General features: G+C 37.9%; 2 protein-coding genes across 4 annotated transcripts in view; one reads left to right on the top strand and one right to left on the bottom strand.

Annotated features, from left to right (window-relative positions):
* The window catches only part of MTREX (Mtr4 exosome RNA helicase), a gene marked incomplete at its 3' end in the record, with an annotated part of 42,646 nt that extends 32,516 nt beyond the window's left edge, over positions 1 to 10,130 (bottom strand). The window contains exons 1-9 of one of the 2 annotated variants that reach the window (XM_081940527.1): positions 9,925 to 10,130; positions 8,236 to 8,373; positions 6,930 to 6,996; positions 5,136 to 5,198; positions 4,354 to 4,466; positions 3,305 to 3,479; positions 1,137 to 1,227; positions 922 to 1,046; positions 237 to 335 (exon numbers count right to left, since the gene is read on the bottom strand). In XM_081940527.1, the coding sequence (XP_081796653.1) occupies positions 237 to 335; positions 922 to 1,046; positions 1,137 to 1,227; positions 3,305 to 3,479; positions 4,354 to 4,466; positions 5,136 to 5,198; positions 6,930 to 6,996; positions 8,236 to 8,373; positions 9,925 to 10,040 (987 nt within the window). In that variant the 5' untranslated portion in view covers positions 10,041 to 10,130. The remainder of the gene's footprint in view (positions 1 to 236; positions 336 to 921; positions 1,047 to 1,136; positions 1,228 to 3,304; positions 3,480 to 4,353; positions 4,467 to 5,135; positions 5,199 to 6,929; positions 6,997 to 8,235; positions 8,374 to 9,924) is intronic. The other variant, XM_081940528.1, reaches the window with a different exon arrangement.
* A 358-nt stretch (positions 10,131 to 10,488) lies between these two features.
* The window catches only part of DHX29 (DExH-box helicase 29), a 32,407-nt gene continuing 21,988 nt past the window's right edge, over positions 10,489 to 20,907 (top strand). The window contains exons 1-6 of one of the 2 annotated variants that reach the window (XM_081940526.1): positions 10,489 to 10,533; positions 12,781 to 12,848; positions 14,247 to 14,360; positions 16,482 to 16,611; positions 18,065 to 18,204; positions 20,487 to 20,609. In XM_081940526.1, the coding sequence (XP_081796652.1) occupies positions 14,325 to 14,360; positions 16,482 to 16,611; positions 18,065 to 18,204; positions 20,487 to 20,609 (429 nt within the window). In that variant the 5' untranslated portion in view covers positions 10,489 to 10,533; positions 12,781 to 12,848; positions 14,247 to 14,324. Of the gene's footprint in view, positions 10,782 to 12,780; positions 12,849 to 14,246; positions 14,361 to 16,481; positions 16,612 to 18,064; positions 18,205 to 20,486; positions 20,610 to 20,907 lie in introns of both variants that reach the window. The other variant, XM_081940525.1, reaches the window with a different exon arrangement.

Here is a 20,907-nt window from a genome sequence, read left to right as displayed (position 1 = left end):
AACCAGAATACTATGACTACTCGTCTCCCCCTTAGGCATAAAAGCTGTCTAGATTACTTTGAGCTGGTCACCTTCTCTCAGCCAAATCTACCTCAAGGGTTGCAGTTGTGGAGAAAATAGGAAGAGGAAAAGAGTATCAGGTATGTTTGTCATCTTGAATTATTTATAAAAATAACAGTGAGATAAAAGCAAATATAAATAAATAAATAAAATTCAAAAAAACATAAGTTCCTTACATTTTCATCAACTACAAGGTGAAGTCCATCTCCCCCTGCTGGAAAAATATAATGTTGCAAAGGAGTTGGTCTGTAATCGGTGTAGATCACATGGCAAGGCTGGTAAATGAGAAAATAAGTTATTTAAAAATATTCTGTATGCTTTTTAATATACAATATAGCATGTATTTACAATTCATAATTTTGACATTTATCCAAATGAAGATACCTAAGGCTGATAGCACAACTCTGCAATCTACAGTTAATCATAAATCACAAATTCTCACGTTTGGAAAATGTGTATTCTTTTGTGTCTTATACAACTCTATTTTTACTTTTTAATTTTTTTCTAATTGCCAGTCTTATCACTTAATGAAGAACTCACTAGAAAAATCAGAAATCAAAAATATAAATCCAATAATACACGTTAGAGGAAGTTAAAACTAGGTTGAAATAATCTACTGAACTTAATTCAAGTTATTTTTACATAAACAAACCTAGGATATCCCTGTACATAGACATAGTTACCTCTGTTCTCATTTGCTATGTGTAGTGAATTAATTAGCTTGTTTTGTATCAATCTTGTAGCTGATGCCCTCAACATGATTTCCACCCCTCCCCCTTTGGTTTTCCAAAACTAATTCTCAGCCTACCAATTGGGTTAACATCACTGTTGCAAATAAAGGTGAAGAAAAAGACATTGTACCTGTTTGTGAAGATGACATATCCATTCAGCAAACTGGCGCGCATTTGGAATAGTGGCGGAAAGAAACACATAGTGAACATTATCAGGGAGCAAAATAATGGTTTCTTCCCATACCACACCACGTTCTAGAAAACAAAAATTCATGGGAGAGAATCATGTTCATGTTCACTTCTACAGACAAAAACTCATACATAAAATATGTAAATTTATAGTACCTGAATTTCTCATGTAATGAATCTCATCAAATATAACCCAAGCAACTTCACGCATAACCTCAGAACCTCTGTAAAGCATACTTCTCAAAATCTAAAGAGAAGAATAAATGAAAATGATCTTTTAAACATTGCAAGCAAGGAGCCAAGCACATTTGGTTGGATCTGCCCCTCACAAAGACCTCAAAAAGTATGTTTGGGAAGATACTTTACTTACATCATCAGGCAGACTTTAAACTAAATGTGGAGAGGGAAGGAAATCAATAAACAGAAATACACTCAAAACATAAATCCAAAGGCAATAAAAACTAAAACAAGTAAGGAAGCAGTGAGACGGAAAGTACAGCAGGGACACTTAGGAATGGCAGTGCAAAAAAGCTCAGAGGATGGAGAACATATGGGAGACATTTGAAGTCCTAGTAGACTGGGGGGAGGGAGAAAAATATGACAATATTCATAAATTGAATCTGGTAAGATTTATCAGCTTTCGAGACCACATAAAAATTCAGAGTGGCTTATATTTTATAAAAGAATATATGTTATAAAAGAAAGACAGCTTAGCTGGACAAAACACCACCAGTAATATTTTAAAAAACTCAACGCATCCCCTCCCCAAACATCTGAACCCAAAGCTGGGAACAGAGCCAGGTCTTCAGAGATTTATAGAACATCTAAAAGGTAGAAACCATATATATCTTAGGGGGATGCTATTCCAAAGTGCAGGGACAGAGACACATGCTCCCTATGTCTCACAAGATGACAACATATAACTGTAATATATACCCACTTTGTTCAATTGTATGGATGGCCAGAAACCACTGAACCACCTCAAAGAAGGATAGAACTCATTATTGGTTATAATTTTTTTTTGAAAAGGAACATAGCTATCAAAAGGGGATGAGGAGGATGGCATCATATGTAAACAATGGTTTACATTGTTCACCAACAATGAAAATCCTGCTAAATGAATCTGGGTGAATAGTAAAGAAAAGGGAGAAAAAACAGCATTTATGTCATCCTACAGGCCACCCAGAAGATATAAATAAACATTTTGCAAATCAGATGGTCAAACTATCCAGGAAGCATGCATTGTGGTAATGGGGATTGCAACTATATTGATCTCAACCAAGACTCAAGTTGTTGCATGGGGGATATCCACAGGTTCTTGGCATACCTTGCACTCAACCTCATTATCTAAAAGGTAGAAGATGGAACTAAGGGAGCAAAGTATGCTAGACTTACTACTTACTAACAGGAAAGAAATGGTTGAGGAACTTGTAGGAAACATGGGAGAGAGTTTCCTAGAATTTATCACATTTCAGGTAAGGAAGCTGTCAGATTAGTGTTCAATATCTCAAGAGAGTTGAATTCCAGAAGTTCAGAGAGAAAAAGAAGGATTCTATGGATAAAAATCCTGAAAGAAAAATTCTCAAAAGAAAAAAAAATGGGAAGAAGCTGATGAGATCAGCATGGCTCTATAAATAACTCTTTGATAAATTGAGAAATCAGATGAAGTTTTTTAAAAACAGAGGAGCATATCGCAAAGGCAGAGTATTAGGAAATAGTCAGAATCTGTAAGGATAAGGTCAAGAGCTGAGATTTGCAAAATTAACAGAAAAAGTTATTTAGACATAGGCAGAACAAGAGGAAAAGTCAAGAAAATGTCAATTTGATGATTGAAGAAGTTAGTGATTGACAGCAGGGAGAAGGCTGAACTGACTGAGTCCTATTTTGCATTCATTTTTTCAAAAGAAAAAATCCGATTTCTCAGAAGCTGCATCATGTGGGGCAAAAGAGAAATGGTCAAATGGGGTAAGGAAAATGGTAAAAACACATTTGCTTCTGCTTTGAAGGAATTAAAGTCACTGGGGCTGGATGAATTATATCCCAGGCGCTAGAGGAATTGATAATCTAGAGCAAATCTGATAATCATAATAGAATGCATCAGATAAAAATAATCTTCAATGCCATATCCAAGTCATACATATTTATTATTAAACAAATTTTACCAAACTCACACATGATGACTCCAAGTGGATTACAGTATTAGTAATATAGTAAACAACAGGGGACTTAGACTGAATCATATGGTATGAAATTCAATGTTTTGCATAAGCAGATACACAGAGAAGCCAAAAACTAGCACAGGAAAGTTTAACAATCAGACCTACCTCTGTGGTCATTACAAGGCAAGATGCTGTAGGATTGATGGTGACATCCCCAGTCATCAAGCCAACATCCTGAAATTCTTCGTACATCTCACGATATTTTTGGTTACTAAGAGCTTTAATAGGACTGGTGAATATCACACGCTGTTTTTCTCTTAAAGCCAAAGCAATGGCATACCTGTATTACATATGCAGTATTCATTATACAGTCATACACTTTGCAATATATTTCTACTGTTGATATGAAATTATTGCACAATCTGCAGAAATTAACATTTTATTATGAAATACAATATTTTCTGGTAATGCAGCAATACGAGAACAAATAATAACACATAGGAGGTCTGTTCTTATTATGAAATAAATATAAGAGTAACAAGTAGTATGCATAGCATTTAAGCGCAAATTTGAAAAAAAACTTTACTCCTGGTCAGAGCAGTGTCAATAAAGTAAAAACATCTGATGTTGAGCCCAAACCATTTCTATTTTTGAAACATTTTATACAGTCTTAATATTAACTCACTATATGTCACCCAATGGGAAAACTAAACTTGGATCTCTCCAAATCCAATCCAATCCAAAACTTTCCTAAATACAATATTCCAATGTTAGGAATCTTGAATATTTTATTTCTTCAAGCAATACATGCAATATTATAATAGTACTAAATGTTTGAAAAGAACCGTGCATTTCATAAATCTGACAGAAATGTAACACTAAAACAAATTTCAAGGACAAAAATTGTTTTGAAAAAAAATGAAGCAAGGTATGCTAATCTGCACAGCAAACTAATTTTTAAAAAGAATTAAATATCTACCAATTACTCCATGGTCCCATATCCCTAAATCATTTTCTCTTTACTCCATATTGTTAGTTATTGATTTAATAAGTTTAGAAATAAAAAACTAACTTCATTTTAAATATATATATATATATATAAGTATAAAAACAAAATGGAAATATAATAAATGCAGAAAGTTAATTTATTTTACCATTACTTTACTCAAGGGGAGAATTTAGTGTTCATTTTTAAATCCATCAGAGCTACTTACTCTGCACAAACAGTTTTTCCTGCTGAGGTATGAGCAGATACTAAAACAGACTGATTATTATCCACACACAAAATAGCTTCTCTTTGAAAAGCATCAAGAATGAATGGATATTCCTAAAAAGAAAAGAAAAAGTTTATATAAATTCCAGAACTGATTGTAAATCAGCACAATTCTTTTCCATTTATATTTGAGGTTGCATTGGCTTTTCTTAAAAAAAAACTTCACAATTATGCGAACATTCTGGAAATTAATATCCTCAGCAATCACAAGGCAAAAGACATTAATGTGATAGAGAAAGTAATGGTCTAAGAACAACTGATAGACAGTTATCTTTGATAACCACAGTTATCTTTGGTAATTGCCCCTCCTTTTGGAACCAAACTGCAAAAGAAGTATCTTTAAAACACAATAATTTTAATTTATAAAAGGTCTCTAAAATCTTTGCTGGAAGAATTCTCTTGTAGATGTATTAACAGGCTTCTATACATTCAATATAAGTGCAGAATTAGATAATCAGTGGAATTAATGTGCTCCCAGAATCAACAGAAATTGTGTGATCCACATTTAACTACCTTCAAGTTAAATAAGCAGAGAAATTCCAATACTTTTTTATTCAAATCAGTTTCAACTATTAAAATGATGGATATTCGCATCTCCTTAATTTTCAGATAAAATAAAGCCAAAAAGATATTTATGTCTAAGCAAATAATTGTCATTTTACTTTTGTCCATTCTTCCCTATTAGCTATACAATTTAAGAAATAAGATGTGTAAATTACAAACCTTTGCAGCTTTTCCAGTTCTTGCCTTTAGGGCTATGAAGTCCATATCTGCAGGAAGAGCAACCTAGTAAAAAAATATTTCCGATCATTTATATTATTTTCCAGTAATAATGTTCCTACTGTGTTTCCCTGAAAATAAGACAGGGTCTTATTTTCTTTTGACAGCCAAAATAAGCGCTTGGCCATATTTTCGGGGAGGTCTTATTATTTTTGATGTGCAGGAAGCGGCGAGTGTGGTCACCTCATGGCTGCTTCTGTGTTGCAATATTTTCAGGGAGGGCTAATTTTCAGGGGAGGCAACATGCGCTCAAAAGCCTGATTGGGCTTATTATTTGGGGAGGTCTTATTATCTGGGGAGATCTTATTATCAGAGAAACAGGGTAATGTTCAAAGCAGAGTACATAATGTTTCCTCCTACAATTTCTGACCCAATAATATAGGGAACATAAGGGAGAGTGACTGGCCCAAAGTCACCCAGTGAGCTTCTATAAATGACAGTACACACAAACCTGGGTTTTCCCAGCACATCTCCAATATCTTAACCACTGCATCACCTGCCTGTCTTTGTGTAGAAACCAAATAATTTCAAATGATTTAAATCCATTTCTTTGTTTATAAGCCTCAACAATTACAGATTGTCATTTACTTCTGACCAGACATGTAGCATTTGTTCAAAGTTACAACCATCTAGAAAAAGGGGACTTATGACCTTGCTTTGAAATTCCATGTTTGGGCTCCCTCAGCAACATGACATTTGAAATGTCCCAGTCACATGGCCATCTTTTATGATTGCTGAAAACTGGCAGTTACTTCCCGTTTTCAGCAAAACCACATCCACAGGGAACCACTGTTTTGCTTAAAGACAGCGATGTTCACTTAACAACCACAGACTCTTTTAACTAAGGCAAAAACACTGTAAAATTGAATCGGTTACGTGACTGACCCATTTTATGACAGTAATAACATGACAGTAATAGGTAGCCTCTATTATGGCCACATGTTGAGAACTACCTCAGTTAGAACCCCTCAACTTGTTGATTTTGCATTACCACTTATTTCAAGAACATTTCAAAACAGTAACATTATTAATCAATCTGATTATATGGTCTGCAAGAAACTCTTTTTCCAGAGCTGACAACCATTTCTCTTTCTTATGAAAGAATAATCTATAATGACTTTCAACCTTCAGAATGCTAATGACCAGATGACTGATAATTTGGTCAATAAAGAGGTAAACTGCCCATAAATTTAATGTTGTAAGCTTACCTCCTAGAACTAACTTACAATTTTATGTTACAAAATGTCTGTTTTTTAATAAGAGAGATTTAGAACGCTCTATCTTCCTTTTTGTTAAGTAAACAGCTAAACTAATGAATATCACAATACCAATATCATTGCTTTCTATCTCACATCTATATAAAGTGCTTGGGTTACCTTATATTGTAATTTTAGAAATGGAAACCAGAGTATAAATATAGGTTTACGGAGATGAGACTAGGCACATGAGTTTCTTTTTAATTTCTATTTCTACTGAAGATGAACATTTAGCTTGTATTATACCAGTTCAAAAATGTCTCTTCTTTTCCCCATTACTTATTCTCACACAGAAAAGCAAACTACAGCTAAGTAGTTTTCTGCTTCTATTTGAAAAGTTTTTTATTTTTATTTTTTAACATACATATAATCCCAAGTATACCATTACATCTTAAGTAGTTTTCTACTTAATAGTATTCTCAACTCATAATAGTAGCCCTATATAAAACAGCATTCATCACCACACCAATCTCACACTCACCTCATGTGTACAGCCTTCAATAGTTTCAACAGCTTGTACCTTTACTTTTGGCATCACATCTGCCAAACTGAAATGAAAACCACATTAATATATCAGTTAGTAATGAAATGTGCATGTTGTACTTTACTTTTAAAGATTAACGATGCTAATAATGATCATTATCCATACATCCAAGTCCACATTCTGGACAGAAAAGACCACTGGTTTAAAAGAGGGATCAAAAAAGCTATATATGTTAAAACTGAACACCCCTCTTTCAACAGAAGAGGGATATGGCATTATCTCCTGTCTACAACCCAGTCCTTTCAGCAGTCCCAAGAAGGTTTCACACCCATTTGCACTCTGATTCAGGTGACCCCAAGGGTATCCCAAGTGGCCTCAACAACTTTCAGAGAGCTGACAACCAACCTTCAGAATGCTAATGACCAGATGACTGCAAGAATACAAATCCTTCTATTCCCTACCAGTCAGAACTGAAGAAGCTTCTTAGATAAGAAGTGAAACATCTTCAAGGGAAAAAACCAAGAAAGTCCAGTTGCCTTTTGTAAAGCATTTACTTCTTGTGGTGCACCAGGAAACTCAGCCCCGGGTGACGCGAGAAGCAGCCCAAGATCTACTGTGTGCCAGAAAGTCCTAGCCCAGCATGGCCCACCAACATGGTACCAGCTTCACACAAAAGGATCTGCTTGCCAGCTTCTGAAAAGTGTTTCTTGGCAAGAAGAGCCAGGCCAGGTACATTTCATCAGCAATGGGAGAAAGAAGACAGGAAGGTCAGATGAGGCAAGAGAGTCCATGAGGCAAAAAAAGAGGCATAGGTGGGGAGAAATAGGTAGCTGCAGGAAGTTGAAGTTCCTCTGTGATCATTAGTGCAGGCAAGTGCCCAAATTTTGATCACATGATAATGGGGGTGCTGCAATGACTATAACTTCAGACATGGGTTGTAAATTCCTTTGTTTAGCAAACAGTTGCTGAACGAACGGTCAGACATCAAAGACTACCTGTATTTTTTTACTTTCTCTAAACATTCAAAATGTTTCACATACATTTTTTCAGCAATTTTTGAATCAAGTCTTGAAGACACCCGGAGTAAGATTTATTCTACTCACTGGGAACAATGAAAAATACAGAACTGCTTAACAAATCATTTCTAATACAACCAGTGTTAGATGATAAAACAGCTAATAGCTTCTAATATATGTCTTTCTACAGTATTTTTTGTGCAGTTGCCCATAAATCATTCCTATCTCTTCTATTCTTAAAAAAACCATAAGCATTTCCAAGCCTAATATGTACAACTCATTCTTACTTAAGATCATCCGTAGAGGTGTCGTCCAACTTTGGTCTCTTTCCCAAAGCTGTAATATCTGCACTATTAAATTCTGCATCACGCTTTTTTTTGGCTTGGATTTTTGAAGGCACCACAGATTTGCCATCTCGTTGTTTTCTAAATGGAAACATTAAAAAAATAGAGACCAGGAATCAGCTCTGATGAATCACATAAGAAAAGCCCAACATATTAACAAACACTGCTCAAATATCCAATATTGCAGTGATGAAATAAAAATTCCCAAAAGCATTATTCCTCTTGTATATTACCTCTTAACGGTGCCCAAACAGGAAAAAGTACCATCATCTTTCTGAATAGGTTGCACTACAGCAGAGGTGTCAAACTCAATTTCATTGACAGTCGCATCAGGGTTGTGTTTGACTCGGGGGACCGGAGTGGGTGTGGCCAGGGCCAGCTCGATATCACTTGTGCCAGGGGTGCCTGTGGTTTCCTGAGAACTCTGCCAGTGAAAGCAGGCTCTCGAGCTCTGTTTTTGGATGCAATGGCCTCTCCCAGCTAAAACAAAGCTTGCGAGGGTTGCGCACAACACTCCTGAGCTCTGTTTTTGCTGGCAGAGGCATCGTGGGCCAGATATACTTTGTTGTTCCCAGGGTGGACCATGGTCCAAATTTAAGCACTCTGTGGGCTGGATCTGGCCTCTGGGCCTTGAGTTTGACACCTCTGCACTACAGCATAAAGAAGAGAGGAATCAACTCCCCAAATGTGTAATGTTCATCTGAATACCCCACTGGTGGTATTCAGCAAGGAAACAGGAACACTCAAGAAAGGAAGAACCAAACTCTTATTAATTGGAATTTCAGGACCTGGAAGTATCACACACCAAAGGACATTTCCTGGAGGTCAGATGGGGAACATGTTATCCTTCATACCCGTTTATTTATTTATTTGTTTGTTTGTTTTGTCAAGTGTGCATAAGATAATAGATATAATTACATACAAGATTATAAATACATGAAATGGATACGAATAAAAGGGCTTGTTAGGACAGGGAGAGTGGTGGTTGATGCGTTTATGCACGCATTATGTCTTTTAGATTTATATCACAGCTTCAATCAGTTTGCAGAAGGTTCAAAGTGGCAGCTCCCTCTATTTTTATCCTCCACAAGAACCATGTAATACGGTAAAGTGAGGGAAAGCGCCTGGCACAAAAGGTCATTTGGTAAGTCCTGTGACTGAACCTAAATTCCCCAATCCAACAACAGAAAAACTGCACGAAACAAGTTGGCTCTCTGTATTTCGCACATCCTGGTCCCATGTGGATAAAAGAAAGTAAATCGGATATGAAATCAAGACCTGTAGGGAACTCCTTTTTTTCTCTCTTTTCGTTCTTAGTACTAAGAAAAAAAGTCTCTGTAGTGCCTGCCACACCATAAAGGAACCCAAAAGTCCTAATATGCACCAAAGACAAATTCCTTGTATGTCCAATCACACTTGGCCAATAAATAATTCTATTCTATTCTACTCTTCATTTTTCCTATTCTATTCTATATTCCCTTGTATTCGTACTCATTTCATGTATTCATAATCATGTTTATTCTTATATCTGTTAACTAATTCATGACGAAATAAATAAATAAAGATATTCACGTTTACTACTAGGAAGAGATCCCGTCCCTAATCTCTTCAACCCCGCGCTTGGTTCCTCACCCTGACTTGTTTAAAGTGGCCGCCTCAGGTGTCCCCTTCGTTTCCTTCAAGCCGGAGGCGGAGGCGGCATCGTCTTCGAACACGCTGAACAGCTCATCACCGAAAGCGTCCGCCATCTTTCCCCCGCAAGCGCGGCAGCAGCGGTTCCACCGACCAAAAACAACCCGCCACGGGGAAACGACGACAGAGTAAAGGAGGGCTAGAGCGGCTAAAGTCAAACTTCCGGTGGACGTCGACGCCCGCCGGTTGCTCATAGAGATAACAAAGTACAGAAAGGCAGACTCCCCATTTTTATTTCATTTTAACGTGAGTTTGATCACAAATCTTTCCCGCCAAATTAAAATCTTAGTAAACAAATATTACAGAAACGATTTCTCAACCCATGAGATGATTTTATCTCTGTATTTTTTTCTAGAGCTTTGAAGAGCGAGAAAGCTTAAGTTAGACTCTAACTGCCAGAGGTCTTCAAACTTGGTAACTTTAAGACTTGTGGACTTCAACACCCAGAATTCTGGGAGTTGCGTTTTGGGCGGAAGTGGCTGCCTGTCCCCTTCCCCTGATCCAACGGCGACGGGCGATGACGTCAGCGCCCGGCGCTCATTCCCGGATGTAAGCAGAACCGGCGTGAGAGCTTTGTCGCGAGCCCGTCTCGGCCATGGGTGGCAAGAACAAGAAGCACAAGGGCGGCAGCGGGGCGGCAGGAGCCGGCGCCGTCCATCCCGTGGCGGTCGCAGCAGCCCGGGCTAAAGCGGTGGGCGCCGCCGCGGCTGAATCGGGAGCCGCCGGAGAAGCCGCTTGCAAAAGACCTCTGGTGCCCCGGCCGAGCCCTGCCGGGAAAGACCTGCGCGTTAAGCAAGGTAGAAAAGGAGAGGCACGGAGAGCAGCGCCCATCGCCTTTCCTGGCAGAATTCAGTGGGACTCGCTCGCTGCCTCCTGGGAGCGGTGGGGCCAAGAGGGGCAGGACCGCGATCCGCTTCCCTCAACCGAGGACTGTTGCAAGCGAGTCGGGTGGGACCTTTTAGGCTGACCCACCCGCTGGACTTTCGGTTGGAGGAGGCTCAGCTGCATCTCAGAGCTGGAAAAACAACATTGTTATCTGTTTTTAACTTGGGCTTCCTGTGCTGACACTCCAGTGTTGAAATAGGAGCCAATGGTGGTTTCCCCCCCCCCCCCCCCAAATTGAAATCCAGGTTCACTAAGAGAAAGTCCCCTTCTGTTTAAATTTTCCATATTTGAGCCCCATCCTATTTTAAGCTTTCTATCCTAAGGGTAGAAAATGAGAGCCCTTTCTGTTGTTGTTAGTTGAGAACTCATGTCCGACCCATTGCAACCCCATGGACAACGTTCCTCCAGGCCTTCCCGTGCTCTACCATCCTCTGGAGTCTATTTAAGCTCATGCCTGCTGCTTCTGTGACTCCATCCAGCCACCTCATTCTCTGTCGTCCCCTTCTTTTACCCTCAATTGTTCCCAGCATTGGGCTCTTCTCCAGTGAGTCCTTCCTTCTCATTAGGTGGCCAAAGTATTTGAGTTCCATCTTCAGGATCTGGCCTTCTAAAGAACAGTCAGGGTTGAGTTCCTCTAGAACTGACCAGTTTGATACTCTTGCAGTCCAGGAGTCTTCTCCAGCACCAGAGTTCAAAGGCCTCAATTCTTTGGCACTCAGCCATTCTTATGGTCCAGCTTTCATAGGCATACAATGCAACTGGGAAAACCATAGCCTTGACTGTGTGCATTTTTGTTAGCAGGGTGATGTCTCTGCTTTTTAGTATGCTTTTGTATACTATGCTTGTTGTAGGCATGAATAAAGTACTTGAGCCTCTTTTACAACTAGATTCTTGGTGATTTCTTGCATGCACCATGTGGCTTTCTTGCCAACTCTAGAGACGTAATTTGGCTATTGCCATCTAGGATTTTTTTTCCTTTCCAAATCTACTCCTGGTATCACCTCAAGCTCTCTCACCAGGCCTGACCCTCTGAAACTCATTAACCATATGCTTTTTTGTGACTATTAGTATTTTAGGGAATTCATAGCAAACCATATGCCTGATTGCCAACATCAACCTAGCAGAAAGAGCCAAATTATAAAACTAAAGACTATGCATGGATGTTTGATTATAAATTACAAAAGAATGCTTGAATTCTCGATATTTTGTGGCCTCAGATGAATAAGGTAAAGGTAAAGTTACCTTCACACATATGTGCTAGTTCTTCCTAAGTCTAGAGGGCGGTGCTCATCTCCGTTTCAAAGCCAAAGAGCCAGCTGAAGATGTCTCCGTGGTCATTTGGTTGGCATGACTGAACGCCGAAGGCGCACGGAACACTGTTACCTTCCCACTGAAGGTGGTTCTATTTTTCTACTTGCATTTTTATATGCTTTCAAACTGCTAGGTTGGCAGAAGCTGGGACAAGCAACGGAAGCTCACTCCGTTACGCGGCACTAAGGATTCAAAGCGCCGAACTGCCAACTTTCTGATTGACAAGCTCAGCATCTTAGCCACTGCGCCTCAGATGAATATGAAACTAAAAATTTGTTAATGAGAAGTTACAAACTTTTCCACTTATCTTTATCCATAAATTAACCCAGCAGCAGTAATGCAGAATTAGTTGCAAATAAACAGAAACAGCTCTATCTTTTCATTTACAACAAAATCAACAAAAGATACATTTCTTGAATCTGCTGTTTGAAATTACAAAATTCAAATATCTAAGGCATTATGGGTTCTCACTATCTGGTTCAGGAATGGCTCTCAGTATTTTTGTGTCTTGCTTTCATATCCTATACATTTTTGCTAGAATGCTGTACTAATAGACTCTTATGTTGGCTTTGTCAAATAATTATTTGCTTAACTATACAGGTCCAAAAACATATAGCTTTGGTTCTGCGGTTGACGCCAATGCAAGTACAGATGAGTCTATTCTTAAGGTGAGATGATTTGTTAGATGGAAAAAATAAATCTTTGGGGAGGGAGCATAACAGACTGAAACCTTAAATTGAAAAATTATATATATAAAATTTAAATAAATCAATATTAAATTTATTAAATTAATTTAGCACATACCGTATTTTTCAGAGTATAAGACGCACCTTTTTTCCTCAAAAAAGAGGCTGAAAATCTGGGTGCATCTTATACACTGAATACAGCATTTTTTTGCCTCCCGAAACCCTGCCCCCTTCACCAAAATGGCCTTGCATAGCCTTATGGAGGCTTTCAGAGAGCTCCTGGGGGCTGGGGAGGGCAGAAATGAGCAAAGAATAGGCCATTTTTTGTCCCCCCAGCCCCCAGCATCACTCTATAAGCCTCATAAGGCTATGCATATAGTTTTTTTGACAAAAAAACAGGTCCGTTTTTATGAAAAACGGGCCATTTTTTGCTTGTTTTTGGCCCCTCCCCAAGAGCACTCTGCAAGCCTCCCCAAGGCTATTCATGCCTTTTTGGGGGAGAAGACCCCGTTTTTGCGAAAAACAGACCGTTTTGGGAGGTTTGCAGAGTACAAAAACTTTTTTTCCCTTTTGGAAAGCTCTTTAACTGATGGATGAGAATTACATTGATCAAGTGCTGTGCCTGCAGAAACAAAGTCTTAGGTGCTGCAGATTGTCAGTGATTTCCTTCTCCAGCACATGGATAAGTACACCTAGAAACATCTACCTACCTACCTACCTACCTACTCATTCTCTCTCTCTCTCTCTCTCTCTCTCTCTCCCTCCCTCCCTCCCTCCCTCCCTCCCTACCTACCTACTGTATTTCTCTCTCTCTATCCCTCTACCTATCAACCTACCTACTCTCTCTCTCTATCCCTATATACTGTATTTCTCTCTGTCTCTATCCCTTTATTTACCTACCTACATACCTACCTACTCCCTCTCTCTCCCCCTACCTATCTACTGTATTTCTCTGTCTTCGTCTCTTTCTCTTTCTCTCTTTCTATCCCTCTCCCTACCTGCCTACCCCCCTCTCCCTACCTTCTGTATTTCTCTCTCTCTATCCCTTTATTTATCTACCTACCTAACTACTCACTCTCTCTCTCTCTCTCTCTCTCTCTCTCTCTCTCTCCCTACCTCCTGTATTTCTCTCTCTCTCCCTTTCCCTCTATCTACCTACCTACTTTTGTTAAATTTACCTCTTCAAATCCTTGGTGCGTCTTATACTCCGAAAAATAAGGTAAATAATATATAGGTAGTCACATACACACCCAGTAACTTTTTCCATAAATATATAGAAAAAGTATTCAAGCGCATACCATTGAGCTGAATCTTAAGATGTGAATGTGCTTTGTTCAACCATTTTTAAAGCTTGTAACCAAGATTTTTTTTTCATTTCAGGTCATAATTAATAGTAATTTGGAAAAAAGAATTATTGCCATAATCAATGAGCATAAGAAACAAACTGGTGAAAAAGGAATGATTTCTAGAAGACTAACTGCTAAAAAATTACAGGTAAACTTTGAGATTCTTTTAGTTCATTAATATTTAACATATCTTTTCAATGTGGTCAATTATATACATCCTCTAGAGAAGATAAAGGCATCTATATTACAGTCTGTTCATGATTTGTGGTCCATTGTTCCTATTTGATATATTAAACTGACATAATAAAGGCAAAGATGACTTGCTTATGTTTACTTTCAGTATTCATGATATACTATAATATATTTCAGGTTCTTACATTATTATAATCCACTTTCCTACTTTTCCATGGATTGTGTTCTGTACTGGTTTCACTTATTTGTGATTAATTTTATTTAGTATTGTATTTTTTTCTATTTAGTTGTTCTATTCAAATTGGGTAGCAAATATTTAGAAAAAACCTGTGAAAGTCACCTCAAAGGGCAGCAAATAAGTCAAATAAGTAAATAAATAAATAAATAAATTCTAAACCATGGAGTTTAAAAATCAAGGCACTTCAAGTAGTGAGATAGCTAGGGACTTGTTGAAGAGATGTATCTTGATGACTTCTCTAAAGGCTGAAAGGGATGGATCCAACTTCAACTCTGAGACAATGAATTCTGTAGCCTGAGAGTGTTACAAGAGAAGGTCTTCACCTCATGTCTAGGTAATGAACAAATGAAACAAGGGACTTCTGCAAAGTAGCTTCTCTTGCAGATCTTAGTGCCTGTAAAGTTTGTGTCATGAAACAGCCTGGCTAGAGCTTTAGAGATTAACACTAGCACTAGTACTTAGAAAACAATTGACAACTAGGAATCAGATTCTTTCTGTGTGGCCATAACACTGATGATACTTCATTATATCATTGACTCTGGAACAGCCAAGTGATCTGTCCCAATGCTTGGGGGTTATGCATGTTTTGGGAAGAAACTATTTCTAAATGAGTTAGCATGAGTATTTGATCCTATTTTATTTTCAAGGAAACACGGTAGGATTAACTCAAAGTGGTGGGCATAGATTTTACTATTCATTATAACAACAAGAGCTGTTTCCTAGTGGAATGAAACATTTTTAATAAATTTTTATGTACCGTATTTTTCAGAGTATAAGACGCACCTTTTTTCCTCAAAAAAGAGGCTGAAAATCTGGGTGCGTCTTATATATCGAATACAGCATTTTTTGGCTTGCATAGCCTTATGGAGGCTTTCAGAGAGCTCCTGGGGGCTGGGGAGGGCAGAAAGGAGCAAAGAATGGGCCATTTTTTGCCCCACAGCCCCCAGTAGCACTCTATAAGCCTCCATAAGACTATGCATGCAATTTTTTTGACAAATACGGGCCCGTTTTTGCGAACAATTGGCTGTTTTTTGCTGCTTTTTGGGCGCCCCACCCCCCAGGAGCACTCTGCAAGCCCCCCCAAGGCTATTCATGCCTTTTTTAAAAAAACGGGCCCGTTTTTGGGAGGTTCGCAGAGTGCAAAACCTTATTTTTATTCCTTTTGGAAAGCTCTTTAACTGATGGATGAGAATTACATTGATCAAGTGCTGAAGATTGTCAGTTATTTCCTTCTCCAGCACATGGATAAATACACCTGGAAACATCTACCTACCTACCTACTCTCTCTCTCTCTCTCCCCCCCTACCTACCTACTGTATTTCTTTCTCTTTCCATCCCTCTATCTACCTACCTACCTACCTACTATCTCTCTCTCTCTCTCTCCCTACCTATCTACTGTATTTCTCTCTCTCTATTTCTCTCTCTCTATCCCTCTACCTATCAACCTACTCTCTCTCTCTCTCTCTCTCTCCCTATCATATTTCTCTCTTTCTATTTCTCTCTCTCTATCCCTCTACCTACCTACACCCTTTCTCTCTTTCCCTACCTACCTACTGTATTTCTCTCTCTCTCTCTATTTCTCTCTCTCTCTATCCCTTTATCTACCTACCTAACTTCTCTCTCTCTCCCTCTCTCTCCCTACTTAACTACTGTATTTCTCTCTCTTTCTCTCCCTCTATATCCCTCTTATCTACTTACCCACTTTTTAAAAAATTTGCCTCTTCAAAACCTCGGTGCGTCTTATACTTCGTTACGTCTTATACTCCGAAAAATACGGGTATATAGAAAAATAGTTACAGATTTCCTAAGTGATATTCTAAAATGCATTGTTTTTTATAGGACGTATACATGGCTTTGCAAGGATTTTCTTTCAAGACTGAAGATATTGAAGAAGCTATGAATAATACTATCTTGTATGGTGGTGATCTACATTCTGCACTTGACTGGCTATGTTTAAATTTATCTGATGGTAATGAGGATGGCAGCTTTATGAATTTTGAGAAATCCAATATAAACAAAGCATTTTCTAAGCTTTCAAATTATCTGTATTTATTAATTTACATTGACCATTTTAGGTTCTTATCTATTGGCTGTTCTAGAAATTAAAAATTAACCTTAATTTAACCATATCAAGGCAGATGTCTATTGAAATTTGGTGGTTTTGGAAAAGCTAAACAAGATAAGATCTAGTTAGTATTTGGTTGGGAGTCAACCATTCAGTCTCAGGGATTCAAGTGAGACTTTAAAGTTGAACAAATATGTTTCAGAAGAAGGAAATACCAAGCTACTTCCAAGTTTTAGAAATGCTCCTTGGTCAGTCAAATGTTCTGCATATTAGAAGGAAACCCAACAAGAGTTTTAAACTAGTTAAGTGATTTTTTTTTCTTTAGTAATTGGAAAAATATAAGGGTAGTTGTAGAATTTTTTTTGTCACAATGAGATGAACTAGCAAGGGACAGTCCAGAAGGGAAATGCAAATCCTATAGTTATATTAGAAGCAGAGATAAAACATTTGTTCTATTTTTAAAAATTAACTATATCAGTTTTAGATAATAGATTAATGGTTGCTGCTACCAATAGCTATATAATACTCAATGTTATGCTGCCTAAAGATGGGCATGAACAGGTTCTTCAGCTAAATCAAAAGTTGGAAAGTAAGCCCATGAACAGAGAAAGGTGGGCTTGTCCTTGTGTGAGAAAGAAACGTTCTTGGCTTATATATGAGAGTCATAATGCCCTTTGTGTTGGTGTAATAATCTCATACATAACTATTTTTACATAAAAGCATTTCTATTACATATTTTTGAAGTCATTCTAAAATGAAAAGTTGTGTAACATTTTTCTTAACTATGGCTAAGAAAACCTAAAAACTTAAAATGAAAAACCCATTTAATTATGGTTTAATGTATCGTTAAAAAGGAGAAACAGAAACAATTCTAGCAATTCAAAAGACTTTGGAAAAACTCAAGAGCTCTTGCTTTTTGCAATATAAGCATAGGTGCTTGCAATGAGAAGTATTATGGAATTCAGCATTGCGTTGTAAACTTTTTGTTACCACAATGAAGCTTTTGCCTCACTTTCTTACTGCAACTCCCCACAAATGTTCTTGTGTTATCTAGAAGGTTGGGAGTTTCTCTGAAGTAGCTTTTGAGGATTGCGTGTGTGAGGGGAGGGGAGAATATTAAGGAAAGAGCAGATTTTCTTGCCTTCTATTTTTATTATGCTACCAGAAATAAACCCCCAGATTCCATCTTTAGTTTTGAAATTATAGTAAGAATAGAATTAATTCTAGAACAAAAGGAAGATTTTAAAGATATAATTCTAATTTACAATTACAGATAATTATCAACTATGTAGAACTAGTAAAAATTTACATAACATGTAAAATTCAAGATTTGAAATTCTGTTTTTGCTTTTTAAAGATGCATTGCCTGAAGGATTCAGTCAGCAATTTGGTGAAGAACAACAAAAAACCAGGCCTAAATTTCGTTCTCCTTTGCCAAAATCTGAAACTCCTCAGGTGCTAAACAATAAAAAGAAAGAAGATGATGGTGAGAAAAAGGTACTTTGCTAGATGTAGAGACATCATAGTCTAACTTTATGAAAAACATTACTTTAACATAAAATATATTTATTTGTTAAATTCACACTAGAAGAAGTGACTCTGGGTGGCATAAAATTTATTATTTATTAGGAAAATGTTTATGACCGCCCAACTCACTCATGGTGACTCATGACAGCTTACAAGATAAAACCCCATTACAAAAAAAACGAATAAACCTTTACCTCCCTGGCAATAACAATCAGACCAGCCACTTTAGGACTCCATGTTATTCTGAGTCCCCAGGCTGTTGGCAGAACCATGTCTTCAGGGCCTTGTGAAATATTGTCAAAGTGGGATGCAATCTTATGTTTGCAGGGATGATGTTCCACAGGGAGGGAGCTACCATGGAGAAGAGCCCTTGTTCTTGGGTCCACTAGATGGGCCGCCTTAAGAGAAGAGACCTGTAACATTCCTTGCCTCCCTCCTTTGATGGGTCAGGTAGATATACCGTATTTATCGGCGTATAACACGCACTTTCCCCCCCGAAAAATAGGGGGCAAATGATGTATGCGTGTTATATGCCGATATAATGTTAAGAAGCCATGTTTTTACAGTATTAACAAGTACCGTATACACCATATACACCGCCGATATAATGTACATACCGCACAGCAGCGAGTGGATCAGTAGCAGCGTGTGGAGTGTGAGTAACGGCAATCAGTAGGCAACGGCAAGCCCAGGCAACCCGCGCCTTCCTCACGTCTAATTCTCGCGGCCGTCGGAGCGTAACCATGGTAACGCTCTGCACTGCGAGAGTTTGCAGACTCGCGAGAGTTTGCTGTCTGAGGCAGGAGAACTTGTACCCGTCAGGTATACCACTGCAGTGTGACTCATCCTGACACTCTGACGCTGAAAAAAACTGCATTCATAACCGTACTTACGGTATTTCCCTACTACTGGTATCCCTAATGGATTTAAAACAAAAGCGTGGAGCATATACAGCTGCTTTCAAGTTGAAGGTTGTGGAATATGCCAAGCAACATGGAAATAGGGCTGCAGCAAGGCATTTTGGAGAGCCACCAACAGAATGCACAATACGAGAGTGGCGAAAAATGGAAGAAAAACTCAAGACATTATCAAAAACAAAATGCAATTTTCGCAGCGGTATTGCTAAATGGCCAAAATTAGAAGAACAGGTGAAGGAATTTGTACTTAATCATAGAAAAGCTGGTATTGCTTTATCAACAAAAATGATCATTATTCAAGCAGTGAAAATCAGCAAAGAGTTGCAAATACATGATTTCAAAGGAACAGCATCATGGTGCCAAAGATTCATGAAGAGGTATGAGCTTCGGATGGTGAAGAAGATGAGCTGATTTATGAAGATAGTAGCAGTGAAAGCAGCAGTGTTCATTGCGATTTTGAAGATAGCAGTGAAGATGAAGAGTTTCTTGGTTTCCCAGATAGCGATTTCTGAGTAAACTTTTGTAAAAACAGAATATCCAAGTTTCTTTGTTAAAACAGTTGCTTTTACTGTCCTTTTACATTATTTACCTTATAAGTGGTAATAATATTAATAAAAAAAAGTTCTGAGCTACCCTTATTTTGCTTCAAAGTTCTTTATTTGAAATTTAAATTTTTTTCCTGAAATTTCCCTCTTAAAATGAAGGTGCGTGTTATACGCCTGTGCGTGTTATACGCCGATAAATACGGTAACTGGAAAAGGCAGTCCTTCAGATAGCTTGGTCCCAGACTAAGTAGGGCTGCTAATCCTCATTTACCACTGACATATAGGCAGTCCTCATTTAGTGACCACAAGTAGGATCAGTAACATGGTTGTTAAACAAAGTGGTCACTGAGCGAAAGTACAGTTGCGCTTATGATCAGCAGCTTTCATTTGCTTTACAGACTTGCAATCCTCATAAATGTGAGGATTGATCATAAAGTTACTTTTTCATAACTCGTAACTGCAGTTGCGAAACAAGGCAGTTTCCAAATGAGGACTGCTTGTAAATTAACTACAAATAGCCAATGAATCTGAAGAGTTTAGGTTGGTTTGCAGTAGGAAGTAGGAAGGTATTTATGTTCTTGCATTAATGGAAGTGTGAATACAGTTTTGTAGCCCTCTCTTTGCATGTTAATGAGTAACACATTAAATACAATAGGAATTTTTTGTAAGGAAACCTAATTGGGTTGTACAGAGTAGTTCTAATTTATGGTGCATTTTCAGTAATTTGATAAATGTGTTTTTAAGACGCATAACAATTTATCTACAATGTATTCCTTTATAATATCCAAAGGTAACCACAGAAAAACAAAAAAGTATAAGTATGAAGGAACGAATCTTGCTATATGCAGAGCAGCAGAGGTTTGAGGAAGAAAATGAATCTCTGAAAAATTCAGAAGAAGAAAAATTTGACCCAGTAAGTTCATGAGCTACTTCATGTAGATCTTTGACTTTTTAACATACTGTTGTAATGCATATACTATATTAAGGGCTGTTTCTCAGGCACAAAAGATTCACCCTCGTGTCTCAAACAACGGTGCTCCTGAGGAGAAATACAATCTTCCCTCTTCAGATGGGAAAAACTTTTGCCCTTTTGGGAAGCAGTAGGCAGATAAGCAAGCCTGTCTTTCTTTTTAATACGTTAGAAACAGAGTTTTCCTATTGAATAAAGGCAGAGAAAGCTGTGGATTTAAATTGGTTCCTAGGTATTTGTT

Source organism: Natrix helvetica (assembly GCF_964273705.1).
Source record: "Natrix helvetica genome assembly, chromosome: 2".
Classification (NCBI taxonomy): domain Eukaryota; kingdom Metazoa; phylum Chordata; class Lepidosauria; order Squamata; family Natricidae; genus Natrix; species Natrix helvetica.
This window is presented reverse-complemented; position numbering and strand designations above follow the sequence as displayed.